The sequence below is a fragment of the Carlito syrichta genome, unplaced genomic scaffold (assembly GCF_000164805.1).
Source record: "Carlito syrichta isolate Samal-C Ts95f unplaced genomic scaffold, Tarsius_syrichta-2.0.1 Scaffold303673, whole genome shotgun sequence".
NCBI lineage: Eukaryota > Metazoa > Chordata > Mammalia > Primates > Tarsiidae > Carlito > Carlito syrichta.
The window spans coordinates 2003593-2018642 of NW_007247769.1; the positions used below are offsets into that span (position 1 = coordinate 2003593).

A 15050-nucleotide genomic window follows, 5' to 3' on the forward strand; every position below is an offset into this window, starting at 1 on the left:
ATCATCTTGCTTGCTCCCACCTCACTCTCTGACCTAATCACTATCCCTCTCAACTTTGCTTACTCAGCTCCAACCTTGCTGGTTTTATTGCTGATCTGCAAACACCCAGAGCCTTTCCTGCCTCGGGGCCTTGACACTTGATATTTCTACGTCCTAGAAAGTTCTTTCCCCATTTCTTCTAATTGCCCTCTCTTCCTCATGTTCTTGTGCGCCTTGCATCCTCAGAATGGTCCTCTGAACCTTTGCAGATGACCTACCCTTTCTAGGTACTCTTTATCCTCTTTGGTTGTTGTATTTTCTGCCTAGCACTTGCCATAAACTAGAAACGTATTATTTATTCAGTTGTATATTTGTTTGTGACCTATTTCTCCCAAATCAAAATGTGCTTCACTGGAGCTGTATATCCTGCCAGGTATTAGCTAGAGTCTGTAGGCAAGTTATTTGGGCTTTCTGAGCCTTGGTTTTACCACCTGTAAAATAGAGATATCAGTAGAAGTCTGAATAACTGGAGTATCAGCTCCTTCTTGGGGATAGTGTCACTATTAAGTTGGACCACCAAGAAGCTCCCTCCCTCCTCAACCTCATCCCTCTTACAATGGTGGAGTTAAATAAGCATCAACTCATTTTTCAATTTGTCAATCAATTTTTCAATGTTTATCATTCAAAACTTCCTTAAAATATAAGTGGTAGCGCTCATTATGACACTTAAAATACATAATATATATAATTATTTTCTTGTTTATGTACTTTTATTTCATGTCCATAAATGTAAATTTTTATTTAATCATATCCTGTTATTTATGTTTGTATCGTTCCATATAATATTATTTGTTGATTTTATATCTCAAAATATGCTTCAAAAAGTCATTTGGAATGCTAATACCATATTGCCCTGTACCTTATGACCTTATTATTGGACATTGAGGTTACTTTCAATTTTTCTACTCTGCATCAATAACACTATTCTGAACATCTTTATACGTAAATATTTTCTTGCACCTTTTGTTATTTTCTTAGAATTGAAAACCAGTAAGTGGAAACCATTTGTTTATTGAGCTTCTCTATATCAGTGGGTCCATGCACTATGCACTATGGGAAATTCCACACAAATCCAAAACTCTTGCAGAAGTTTCTCTGGTTAAGCAGTCAAAGTTCAGGTACAGAAACAGTAGGGAGCAACCACAGCCAGTATAAAATTGACTAAGAGCTCAATGGTTTGCTTACAGACAAGGTGATAGGGGAGTTCCGAAATAGAAAGTCAGGGGTAGCAGTAGCTGGGGAGCACTACTGCTTGGGAGATTAGATTTGACCTGGCCTTGGAGGGAAGGCACTGGGGGCAGGGACCACACGAGGGAAGGGACGGAGGCAGGAAGAAGCCAGACTCAAAGAAGTCTAGTCTGCAGTCGGGAGCACAGGGCAGATGAGGTGAGACAGCTTGGATGGAGCCAGGAGTGACAATGCCATAGTCATGTGCTGGGCTCTTACACAGAGGCTAAGTATTATTACCATCATTCCAAGCACACAGGGGTCTGCTCGGAACAACAATATGAGCCATTTGTACAAAAGACCAAAGTGGAATCCAAATAACGGGTCCAGCTGGTCCAAATCTCTCCCTCCCCCTGTAGTGAACATTTTACTACCCGGCCGAGTAACTAATGAATCTGGCCCAGTGTAAATCCCCAGGCACAAATCCCTGCTTGGAGTCTGTGTCTAGACATCCAGACCTGAGTGCAATTTGCACTTTGAACACCCAGCACCTCATCACTTGTGAGAAATCAGGTTTAACAGGGAAGATGGGGAGGTGTCGCTTCCACCCCTTCCCTTTGGCACAGTGATGGTGGCATGAGGATCCCCTTGGATAATGACTGCACGAGGAGACTGAAAGGTTGTAACAGTGTTTGTTATGTGGCTCTAGTTGTTCAGAAGCACTGACTGGGAGGTTTCTCCATCTCATTGCAGGCTGTGTTTTGTGAAACTCAAGCTCCTAATGATAGCCATTGAGTACAAGTCCGCCAACCGAGAGAGCCGGTAAGTTTGCAGCGATCCAGCGGCCGGCCGACATTTATGGTGGTGAGAATGCACTCTGGAAACGGTCGGTTCACTTCTGCTTTCTTGTGCATTATTTATTTGCTTGGAACCCAATTCAGCACCTCTCTGACCTTAGGGTACAATTCAAGGCATACTGTAGCAGACACTGCAACTTCTAGCCCAGACCAGCCTGGCATTCCAAGCCCCACTGGGCATTCAGAGGGTGTTTCCCCAAGGGAGAGGGATGGGTCCTTCAAATATCTCCACCCCAACATGCCAACCTGGATTTTCTACCTTCTAAGCATTAAACTGGGACAGACCCTGTCCTAAAACTACTTTTAACTGCTGTGAGCAAAAAGCAGGTAGACTCTGGCCTCTTTTATAGCAGGCATGGGGTAGAGCTGTGAAGGGAGACACCAGGTCTCTTGATAGCCAAATTACAAGCAGCCTATTGTGTACCATATGTGCTTCTCCCCCTGCAAGCAAAATCCACGTGGCAGAATATCAGCTTCATGTATATTAGCCAGGAGAGTGGGGCTCAGAGACAGGAGCTCTCGTTATTTATTTATTTTGTACTTAATTATGTACAAATCAGACTAGTGAGGGATTGGGTCTGGTTGAAATAGATAACACCCCAGTCAATATATGAGTTCATGCTGGAGGAGGGAAAGCATCATACTAACAGGAAGTTTTGTTGATTGGGTGCTGTATGCATTACAGATAAAATAGAGATAATTTTTGCTCCCCAATTCTTATCAGTAGTTTTGGGAGAAAGAGAGCTCATTGAAAAATCCTCGCGCTTTTGTTCTCTGAAATGGCATCCAGAGTGTGTTCCTCCTATAGTAATTTTTCTTCCTGTAGATGCCCAAGTGTAGGGTGCAGATTCCCCCTCCACCAAATGCCTTAATAACTAAGCAGGGCAAGACTAGAAGGTTCCTGTTATCACCACTTAAGGAGTTTTCATTTACTGGGTGAATGATCCCATTCAGCCAGGCTTCCAAATATACAGTCTGTGTCGGCAGCAAAAACAAAACAAAACACTGGGTTGTAAGCAACTCAATTCAGTGTTTTCTGTTACCTTGACCACGAGATCAGATTGCTCACAAAGTTGATCTGATTAAATGTTAAACGACTTTGAAAATCCAAATCAACCAAAAGAAAGAAAAAATGGTAGATTTGGTGGCCACATGTAGGACATGGCCGTAGTGGTTAACAAATATGTAGACATAAATTTTTTGTGTTGGCAAAGTGAAGAACATTATTTGCGAAAAACTGAGATTCCCGGTAATTTGCTGCTCAGCAGATGAGATGGGATTCTCCAGGATTACTGTTTGCCCATGTTTCCCCCAATACTCATCTGTACCTGTGTGAGGGAATTGTGTATCCTGGGTTTTTGCAAATGATATTCTTTGTGTTGCCAAGTCAGTAAATCTTTGTGTAACTGAGTGTTTTCTCTTCATCACTTTTGTGCATCTTTCAAAAAAGTGTCATGATATGGGTGATGCCGATGCTGAATAGTGTTTTTCGACCATTCTGGAATAATTTTACATTGGGAGACTATGTCCTGAACCTTGACCAGTTGTCTCCCACTTGGTCACCTCAAGGAGGGAGAACAAAAGACTGTTGTAAATGGTTCAGTGTGAACCCACTTTCATTATTCCAAGAAAATGAACTCAGAGCTCTCCCTGAAGACAAACTCTTTTCCTGGATGGACCCTTCAATTGATTCACAAATCTGAGATGTTTTCAACAAAGCCTTATTTATGGATATAGACAGTTTTTAGATTTTTTTTTTCAGGAAAGGGCGAAAAAGAATATGTTTGGCTTTGTTTGGCTTTCTGTGTGCAGTTGCCAGCTTGACTCCTCAAATGTGGCTTGGTCTCAGTGTGAACACACATTGGTTCTTGTGGAAAAAGGTGTGTTTGAAGGAATGTGGATCATGCCTCTGAGAAAACAACAGGACTCATCAAACACAATATCCACATTAAAAATAAATGAGTTTTTGATACTTCCCGAGATGATAATTTTAAATTGTTCTTTATTTGAAAGTTTTTCATTTCTTTTCCTCTCACATTTTCTAACGGACTGGGTATTAAAATTCCGAAAGCCTGCTTTTCCTTCCCACCTCTTGGCTTCAACCTGTGTTTAACTACCTCTTTTGTTGTTGGTTTCACCCCATGATACTGTGCTCATGCTTTGCTGAAAAACCTTGTTTTCACATGCATCCTTCAAATGATTTGAAACAAAGGTTTTATTCCTTCTTTCCTTCTGGTGTCAATCAATTTATTATCAAATTGTTTGATTTTAAATTCTTTTCTTGTCGTTTTGCAGAAGCCGAAAGCGGTATGCACTCTTCGTTAACTTTCCTTCCAACCTCCACCCTCTATCTTCACTCCTAACCACAGGACTAACCATTTGCCAAGAATTCAAGAAGAGAGAGATTATATATACACATATATAATCTCATTCCCTTGCCTAGTGTATATATATATATATATATATATATATTCATATATATCTTTTATATATGTGTATTTATATATATGTATATGTGTGTGTGTATATATATATGTATGTATATATACCCATCTCCAACTAGAGTACTTAAACCAAAAATAGCCTATTGCTGTTATCGTTTGATTTGTTGATTCTTTTGGATGACGCACTAACTTCTTTGCAGGAAACCTAAAAAAAAGGAAAGGCACACTCCTGTTTTCAATCATGGCACCAATGATGGGAACAAATACTATTAAAGTTGAAAAGGAGGACGCTTCTCTCCAATCCTTTGTGTCTGTTTCTGTATTGTCCTATGTGTCTTGGTGCCATTTTGTCTATGTATCACATCCACATTCCCAGTGACCTCCCCCTCCCTGTGTACAGTTTCCAGTTTGTAGAACAGAGTTAATGTCCTTTTATCCACAAAACAGAGACCAAGCCCTTACACTTACATTTTACCTTACACTTATTTTGGTGATAACATTTAGAGTATTTTTTTCTTAGGCAGTGCTCAGTAAAGACTTAGAACACTGCTACTAAATTTTCAGATTATCACATTTGATTTAGAATGAGTACTACTTATAGAGACAAAAATCACAACTTTTGTTTTTCCTAGTGTGTTTGGGCATAGAGTTTCTCAACTTTCACCATGTAACTTTCATCCTGTTTTGCTGCTGTTTTATGTTGCGTGAAACATGACTGATTGTCATCAATGACATTTTTAAAAAACTTTTTGGGTTAATAACTTTTCAATAATGTGTTCTCTAAGACGGTATTGTTGAAAACATACTATTGAGATGTCTACTTGTTCATCTTTTTAAGAGTTACTTTTCTCCGTGGTTGTAGTCTCTGTCACGTGTTTCTGTTTGTTATTGGGTGTGTGTGTATGTATGTGTATTTGTCTGGACCTCTTTCCAAAGTCAGTTTCTTGTGATTTTTTTGAGTAGATGTGTATAAATAGTGGTGGCTTCCTGTCAGTTTGGCATTATTGTTATGATCCAACTGCAAGAAGTTACTGCAACACTTTGCATCTTCAAAGGTCCACAGTGGTTGCACCTCTGCTGTTGGCTTTTGGCCTTTGAGTCCTTTTATCTTGTGGTGAAGGCATGCTGTGATGTAGGCATGACTTGTCCTAAAGTATACCAGAAAGTGACTTGGCTTGCTCCCAGAATCAAATATCCAGCATTATCCTTCTTAGATCAACTCTCTCTTCCCTGTCTCCGGTGGCTAATATTTTTTGTATGTGCAAAATATATTTTAAAATGCCATTTCTAAAATTGTTGAGATGGATTTGGGCTAAATAAGTCCTTGCCAATATCATTGGCATACCACAGTGGCAATCATTTGAGTCTGACTGACTGGGAGCAATCTGGATCATGCTGTCTGTGTGTAAGTGAACTGGGCTTAAGTATGTTGAAACATGGAATACATAACTGTGTCTCCTACATACATCCTACAGTGAAAGTGTGTGTGTCTAGTTGTGTGGGACTCCAGTAGCATATATTGTATTTTCAAGCCCAGAAGAAATGAAAAGTTCCAGAAAGGTGATACAATTTGCAATATGGGATTTCTCTGAGCTGTGTCTTAACACAACCAACAAACTGCAGTGCAGTTGTACTCCCTGAGAGGGGACCCAGTTGGTTCAAATAAAGTCCAACTGATAGTAATTGCATATGAACTTGTGTGATCAAAGAAATCTCTTCCCAGTGGCATGATTCATCTGGGCATAGCATGAACTAAAGTCCTAGATGGTTCTTATTTGCTTGCTGTAGTTAATGAAGTCCCATTAGCTTACTAGACACAAATATAATTACCATGTGATCAAGTACAAATGGTGGTCTCATATGAATCATGATTTTTTTTTAATTGCCTGGGGAATGGTACATTACACCTACCAAAAACGGAGGGAGGAGGAGAGAAATACACATCTATCATATGTATTCATAATGGGTGAAACTTTCCTTTTAAAAATAACTGTTTTAGTTGAATTATGAATCATTGGTTGTCTCTAAAAATAGTAAACTAGTAAAGTTTACAATGATTGAGGACAATAACATTAGATGTTTTCCAGTTATATACAATGAGTGAAGAAAGATAATCATTCCCCCACCACACCAAGCCCCAGTCCCCCAACCTGACCAGTGTTTAGCAAGAGATACCCAATAAAATATGATGCTGCTTGAGATCCAATGCTTCTCTCATGGAGGGACCTGACAGAAACATTTTCCTGTTGGACTGGGCCCTGCTAGCCAATCCATGTAGATGTGTTTTATGCTTAGGAACACATATTTCACTTCTGAGTTGTGTTTTCAATATTGAAATCAGTTGTTCCAATTCCCAATTGGCACACTTTCTATATATACTTGTATATTTGTACATTCATACTTAATGCCCCTGAGAGAGTGTTAGCTCATTGGCCAACCCCCTAGAAGAGGTATGGTCACTCCTTTGATTGACCTGACTGATGAGAGTGGCAACTTGGTCTTTAAAAGAAAGCTGTGACTTTCTTTCTCCTTATTTGTGAGGAAAAGGATAATTTTGGAGCTGAGGACAATGACTTATGTTTGTATTAATTCAACAAATATCTGAAAAGTGCCTGTTGCATGCAGGGATTTAAGCTTGCAACTCTGAGAAACTCAAAAGTAAATAGAACATGATCCTGTTTTTTACCCCTCTGCTCCACCACGGGCTCCTCATGGAACATATGTATTTGCTCCATATAGGGGGTGAGTAAATGAGTAATAAGTCTAGATTTAGAACTAGTGTGAAAGCAAGTATCCTTGGTTGGGGAAGGGACCCCACCAGCCCTGTGCTTCCAACTGTCATTGAATGTTTTCCGTTGAAATCAGTAAGGTCAAAGAAGAAAGAGAATAATTTATATGTTCCTTCAAATGAGGGAACGTCCACCTCTGCCAAGAAGATGTCCTTGTTGGAATTCTGCTAATGGATATATGAACTTTTCTTCTTAGAGATTTTCTTGATTCTTCACATGACACATCTTGAAGTTTATCTCTGATAAGCTAGTGAATTAAACAAAACTGGAGCCAAATAACTGATTTAAAGTGGCACACAGGGAAGGAGACTTTTGGCAGTCAGAAGAATAAAACAAACTTAACATCGGATATTCTCCTAAAGAGATTAAAGTTCTTTGGAAAAAGTTACATATTCTCATTAGGTCAATAGCAAATTCTAAGGCTAATAGGCATTTTTCAGGAAAAATGCGGGAAAAGTTACTTCTGTCTAGAATCCTTAACTTCAAGAAGGAGAGGATTTACATTTTATTTAAACTTTCTAGTTTTGGAATGGACATAGAAGCCTCAATGTCTAAAATATCAAACATACTTAATTTTTTTTTTCAGAGAGTTTTTGAAACCCTGTACTCTTACATGGGGAACATTATATGTCATGGTCCCCTGGAATCTGGGGCATGTGCTTCTTTACCAAACCCTTAAATATATAAGCCGAATCCAGTACAATGAACATCTTTATGCCGCTAGATTTCTTTCATTATTCTCAAGGACTGTGTTCATTCTTTTGATTCCTACCCAGAAGGCTGTCTTAGTCTTATCTCAGTATCTTCAAATAGTGCGGCCTCATACCTCATATGGAGATGATTTAGACTTTCTCACCTCTGTTCACAGGGAACAAGAGGGCTTCTTGGTATCATGTGGTCTTTGGGGTCATTAAGGATGCTTTCGACTCCTTGCACAATCAGCTATAATATTTAAGGAATAGGAGATACTCCACTGTGCAAACAAAAAGGCAGTCTACATTAGCCCATCTCCAGATGCTGTGCAGAGATAAAACAATTTGAATACTGGTGGTCAGTGAAAAGGTTTTTTAATGCCAGTAGGGTACCTCTGGGGTCATTTATCAGCACCAAGGACAAAACAGAGAGTGGTAGTGTGTGTGAGTTTATTTCTTTCTCAGTTTTATAATCACCTAGATCACTATCAGTAGAAACCGTGTATTTAAGATCTATCATGTGCCAGTTACTCAGCACATAGTTTGCACTTTAATCATCTTACAGACATGGTAAACTAGTGATTATTCACCCATTTTACAGATGAGGAGAATGAGACTTAAATACATTCACATGTCAAAGCCAAGACCCAAACTTGTGAGGCCTGACTCGTGTGCCTGAGCACTTAACCAACATTGGCAGCAAACCTGAGACTGGAACACAAAATGTGCCTTACAGCAGTGCCTAAAATCTTTCCTCTCTATTACACTAACTTGACAAAAGCAACTCAAAGGCTGTAATAAATTATCTCAACCTGCCCTCTCTAGAAATCCAATTCCAAATTTTCACTGTAGGCCAATTCTTGGACACTGTTGATAAAGAACAAAGGAAATGAAAAGAAACTTTTCATTGATAGGAACCTTGCTATCAACATATTTCACAGTGACAAGTGGGTTCTATCATTGGAGTGCAATTAATGATGCACATAATATGAAAAAAGGAAACGGGCTTGCATGTAAGCTTGGTTTGCACATTTATGTTATCAAGATGTTGATGAGGGTCAGATTTTTTCTTTTGAATTAAGCTGTTCTAATCATGATAGGATTTTTTTACTCAGCAGCTTTCTTACATTTATATATGAATACATGTGAAAATGTGGGCCTTTTCAACTTAACTAGCATCTTTAGGCTCTAGAAGTGCATGGAACTTTTCATATATGCCCTTATACATTATTCTGGAGTGTACACTTCTTCACCCTGCAACGTCATCTCACTATGGGCAATGTATTTTGATAAAAAGCCCTGTGCTCCATTCCATAGGGTCAGCCAAAGAAAATCCCTGATAATTTATTTGCAAATAAAATATACTTAGGGTTTTTTTTTTTAAGAATAAAAAAAGTAACAACCAAGATGCATTGAGGTTTCTATATATTATCTCATTTACTTCTCTGAAGAAAGACTATAATTATCATTGTACCCTCTTGTAGGTGAGGAAATTGAGTTCTAGGAAGGTTTAGTAAACTGCCCAAAGTCAGATAGCTACTAAGTGGCAGTGCTGGAATTTGGGCCCAATTTCTGACTGTAGAGCCAGGACTATAAGAACTGCCTGGCAACAAAAAAAGAGCTAAAAATATGTACAAAATCCAGAATTCTTCCTTTCTAAAATGTTGTATTGAGTTGGCTTTGGAAGAGAAATCCCTCTGAACTATATAAGCTCTGACCCTTTTGCCTTGTGACTGTGTAAAGTCAGAGGACTCATTATACCAATGTGAAGCATTGACGGAAGCATAATTAGGAAGTGCATATAGAATGCTGCTGCTTGTTGCAAGCTGTGCTATTAGTGTGGAGTCTGTTCTCTGATTTGGGAGGAATCTCACTGCTGTCTGTGGTTGTGGAGCAGAACAGCCAAATCCTTGTAGCCTCTTGCTATTATTTAGTGTTAATAATAGCCATGACACAGGTTTGGTTTCCTCTTGTCAGGTCTTGTTATAGGTAATGGTGGATGTTCTTGTGACCACAGACAATTATTTTGCAATAATGATCTGCTCAGAGCTCTCCAAACAGAACAATAGTTCACCTGAGTCCTTCCTGTATTATTACAGACATATCACTCTGTTAACCACAGCACTTTTCTGGAATGGTTTTACCAGGAGAAAAAGATTACATGTTGATTATCAATTCCATTTTGATTGTTTTGGGCAGCTGAGGAGTTCCTTTAGACTGATTCAAATATATGTTACCTTAAACATCAGCTTTTCAGATCAAAGAATCTGTTGTATCTATTGCTTCACTTGGAGTCCCTAAATTCAGTATCCATTAAGCCCAAAGCCTTATCTCAGACTCCTCATAAGACATCCCTGTATTCTGCTTTTGATTTGCAGAAAATTAAAGTTGTTTGTTTTATCCATTTATTAGATTAGATACATTTATCTCTTCTGTCAGTCCAAACACAGCTTGGTCAGCTAATCTACTTATACCACTTTGAACAAGGACAGTGTATATTTAGGTTCCTACTTCCCTACAGGGCAAGTTTTCTTTTTGCGTTTGCATTTGTTTTCTAACTACAGTTTGTGTCAATTGGGACATGCTAAACACACATCTTATTCCAGCACTCCATACATTTTTATGAACAGCAGTCTGGAATCATTAAATATCCAACTGCTGACAGTTTTCTTTTTCATTATTTGGGTAGATCCAATTCTTCCTACATAGTATGTACATGGACTCTACTTCCATATCCTTATCAATGTCATGAAGACGTTTGGTTTGCTTCCACATTGGTTAGGGTTGTCTTGTACCATTCCCCTGGTAATATGTGATATGTGTATATGTATGTTTCTGTATACATATAGGGGTCCCATTAATGCTCTGTCATCTAATGGAAAATTGGTGTAGCTAGTTTCATTAGGTCAATAAAGCTTCAACTTTGACTATCAATAACAATTTCAAAGGGATTCATTTTGATGGACTTTGCTTCAAATCAGATGCCCATGATGGCAGCTAGCCTGGCCCATTGTGTAATCCCAGGCCCTAAAACCTAGATTTGCTTTGATTTCCTCAACTGAGAGTATGCCAACCTGAGAATTAACCAGTAGAGCTTAATGATGGCATTATCAAACTAAACTGTGGGGCAGTAGACATCAGGCTCTGTCTGAACACAATCTTTGGGGAAAGCATTAGACTAGTGGGCCCCCTATAGAAACAACAGTATGGTGTAGCCACAAGGTTTTATTCAGATCATAACCTCACAAATGTGTCTTCTTTGTTTGTTTTTGTTCACTGAGCAGTATATTAATTAATCCCGGAAACCATCTTAAGATCCAAGAAGGGACTTTAGGATTTTTCATCGCAAGTGATGCCAAAGAAGTTAAAAGGTAAGAGTTTACTTTCATCTGACTTTCTTGCTGGTCCAGCCATAGACATCTTGACCTACTGAAATGGGCGTGCTGCCATATATACAGAGCTCTAACCCCAAACTTCTTAACAGGGCATCAAATGGTGTAGAGTTTTAGGAAACAATTTATTAAATCTTGTGCTTTCAAAGTCTTATAGTCAATTCCATATCTTTGAATTCGAATAATAAAATTTTAGGACCAGAAAGGCCTAGTTATCTACTACTTCATTTTATGAGGGAGAAAACAGAGGCTCAGAGAGCTCTTGGTCATTCTGATTCTTGGTGACCAAGAACAACATCACAGGACACCTGGCTCCTTGTCTAGTGCTCTTTACTTAATGTTATCTGGGCCAATTTACTGGCGAATTATCTCCTGTAAATGTCAAATGGAATTTCCAAAGGTTTGGATTAATTTCAGAAAGAAATATTAAACTAGCTATATTTCTATCTGTGGCTTTCTAGGTAAGTGGCTAAAGTTGTCAGCTTTGATTGTTGAGCCTCTGTATATACAGCCCAGGATTTCATTGGCCTTGATGTTTCATGACATTTTTATTAGTATCCTTAAACCTGTTTAAGCAGCCTAGGGAATCACAGGGCTTTTTGCAGCACAACATGGACTTTTGTTACATTTGATTCCATGCTATGAACTTGGAAAAATTTACTAGCAGAAAATGAGATGCAAATGGTCAGACAAGTCAGTCAGCTCAGCAGTAACATTACATACAATATTTCAAGTAAATTATTAATTGTGAAGATTTACAATTATGTACATAAGCCCATTGTCTTCATTTCATGAGTTCCTACTCAAAGCCAGGCATGTGCTGGATATGCTACATACTTTATTGCTACTCCCCAAAATAACCTGGGGAGTAAGTTACCTTAAACACTCAGGGTTTTACTCATCTGTAAAACAGAGATACATAATTTATCCAAGGCCATGCAGCACATAAGTAAGTGGCAGGACTCAGATTGGAACTGGCATTTCCTTTTCTAAAACCCACACTCTTTCTACCAAATTTAATAATACTAACACACAATTATGAAGAAGGGTTTACTATTTGCCAATGCGATTCTAGGTGCCAGGTTTCTGGCAACTTTGATCTCATTCAAATCTCACAGCAACTTTATGAAACAGGTAATGTTACTATTTTCCACATTACATTTGAGGAAACTGAGGCACAGATGGGTTAACTATAATAACTTGCCTATAGCGACACTGCTAGTGAGTAAGAAAGTCATGATTTAAAGCCAGGAAGTCTGGTTCCAGAGCCTGAACTCTTAATTATTTGCCTAGGGGTGAGCCTGATGTGTTGAGCCTAGAATGATGATATGTGACAACGGATGCTTATGGTTCGCTTCCTCCTCATCCGTTCTAGAAAACTAGCCATGCTAATTACAAAAGCTTTCAGAGGAAAAAAAGAAAACAAGAGCTGGAGGAGCAAAGAATAATTCTTAAAACTTAGAATTAAAAATTTATTCTATTAACTTGAATTTACTGCTGCAAATTGGGAAAAGATCACCATTGTTCAGTTGTAGGAGAGAAATTCCCGCTCCAGTCCATGGAATCTCACTGTTTTTCAGGAGTATCCTGGAACTGGGGTCACCTGAGAAGGGAAAGTGGGGTGAATGGGGGCTAAACGACAAGCCCTCCCACCCCAGGTCTCTGGCAAAGAAGATTGTGCTCTTGTCCAGACAATGAGACACAAAAGCTTGAAGCAGCATCTTAGCACCAACGATAGGAGACTGGGGAATACAGCGGCACCATATATCACGTGCACCTCCCAGATAACAAATATAACATGAAACTCCCATTTGTGTAATTCTATTTCCTATTGCATCTCTCACTAATGAATGTCACAAATACCAAGCAGTCCAAAAAATAAATTACCTCCTATATTAGGGAGTGCAATATGTCTCATTTCAGTGCTTTATGGTATTCACAAATACATGCTGACACAATCAGTTACAATACCAGCCTGTAATTTTCCATGGTGTGTGATGTGTCAGAGCAAATGCTGTCAGTTAGGGGATTTCAAATAGATGAAGACTGCAGAAAACCACAGAAAGGACATTGGAGATTTGAATGAAACTAAACAAGTTTTGTAAAAATGGAAAAGTAGATTATGATGATCTAGTACTGAGTTTTCACCCTCCACTGTAAACAAGCAACAAAAGGAGTTAATGAATTCTAGCTCATAGAAAATTTCAGATGCAGTGTTTTAGAAAAAGAGGAGCGAAGCTATCCAATTCTAGTCTTTAAAAGGTCACTTGAGAATGAACAATTGGGCACTTATTCTCTACTCCCTGCCACTAAATATTTTCCTTTTTAAGTAGCCTTAGAACATAGTCTTTACATAGGAGTCACAAAATGGTGGCCCACTGATTCAGTTTGGCTTACAGATATGATTCTTTTGAGTCACAATTGAAAAAAAATTAGCTGCCAAGTTGAAAAGGTCATGAGCTTTAACATAAAAATCCTTATTTCTTCTGAAAAGTTGACAGAACCAACAATATTTGGAAACATTTTCATATCTATTCTTTTGTTCATCAGATATCTACAAGCAACTTACTATTTAGGAGACTCTGTTCAGGGCACCAGAGAAACAACAGTGAACAATGGCAAGGGATCCCTGCTCTCTCAGGGCATTCTAGGGAGGAGAGAATTAATTAAAAAAAAAAAAAATTCATGGTAAAAGAATTCACACAACAGGGTCACTGAATTTAGGTTGAGTATAAGTGAAGGCTTCTCTGAGGAGGTGGCATTTGAGCAGAGGTAGAGATGAAGGGATAGAAGCCATCATAAATGAAAAGATAGGGTGGGCAGAAGCTTATTGTGGTCAGGGACCCCAAGGAGGAAAGTATATCTGGAGAGCAGAGGAAGGAGAGTGGTATGAGATGAGAGAGAAAGAGAGGCAGAGGCTGGTTCCTGCATCACTTTATAAAGAGGTTGGATTTGTTAAAAAATGAAATTCAGCTATGGTTTTAAGCAGAGGGGTGATATAGTCTGACTTACATTATTAAAGGCCCTTCTGTCTGTGTTGTGAAGACCATGAGTGGCTCAGGAGAGGAGACGAGAGACCCAGAGACTATTGCATAGTTTAGGTGATGGCAGCTGAGACTGACTGGGGAGTAAAGGTGGGGAGAAGTCCTTTTCAGACTATATTTTGGAGAGTCCACAGGACCCACTGGAGAAGTGAGGAAAAGAAGAGGAATTGAAGAAGAAGCATGGATTTGGGATGATGAATCCATCCTACCAAGATGTGGAAAACTAGAGGAGGAACAAGTTTTAGGTGGTAGGAAGTTAAGAATTCTGTTTGGGCTATGTTAATAGGAGATGTTTACTGAAAATACACGTGGAGATGCTGTAAATGCAGTTGGAGTATGGAATTCTGGGGAAAAGTGAGGACTAAAGATAAATATTTGGATTCTGTATCAGTGAGGGTAGTAGCAAGAAATAGACAACACACTTAGGTGGGGAAAAGGAGGAGAGTTTTTTTTTTTTTTTTTTTTTTGAGTTGGAGTCTCACTCTGTCGCCCAGACTGGAGTGCAGTGGCCGCTTCCGGCCACCGCAGCCTCGACCTGCTGGGCTCCGGCGATCCTTCCGCCTCAGCCTTCCAAGTAGTTGGAATTACAGGCATGCACTACCACACCCAGCTGATTTTTTGATTTA

At 39.0% G+C, this 15050-nt stretch overlaps 1 protein-coding gene across 1 annotated transcript in view; it reads left to right on the forward strand.

Moving 5' to 3' along the window:
- The window catches only part of KCNMA1 (potassium calcium-activated channel subfamily M alpha 1), a gene marked incomplete at its 3' end in the record, with an annotated part of 543667 nt that overhangs the window by 459934 nt on the left and 68683 nt on the right, over positions 1 to 15050 (forward strand). The window contains exons 26-28 of the mRNA XM_021712861.1: positions 1960 to 2028; positions 4359 to 4370; positions 11273 to 11359. Coding sequence (XP_021568536.1) covers positions 1960 to 2028; positions 4359 to 4370; positions 11273 to 11359 — 168 coding nt within the window. The remainder of the gene's footprint in view (positions 1 to 1959; positions 2029 to 4358; positions 4371 to 11272; positions 11360 to 15050) is intronic.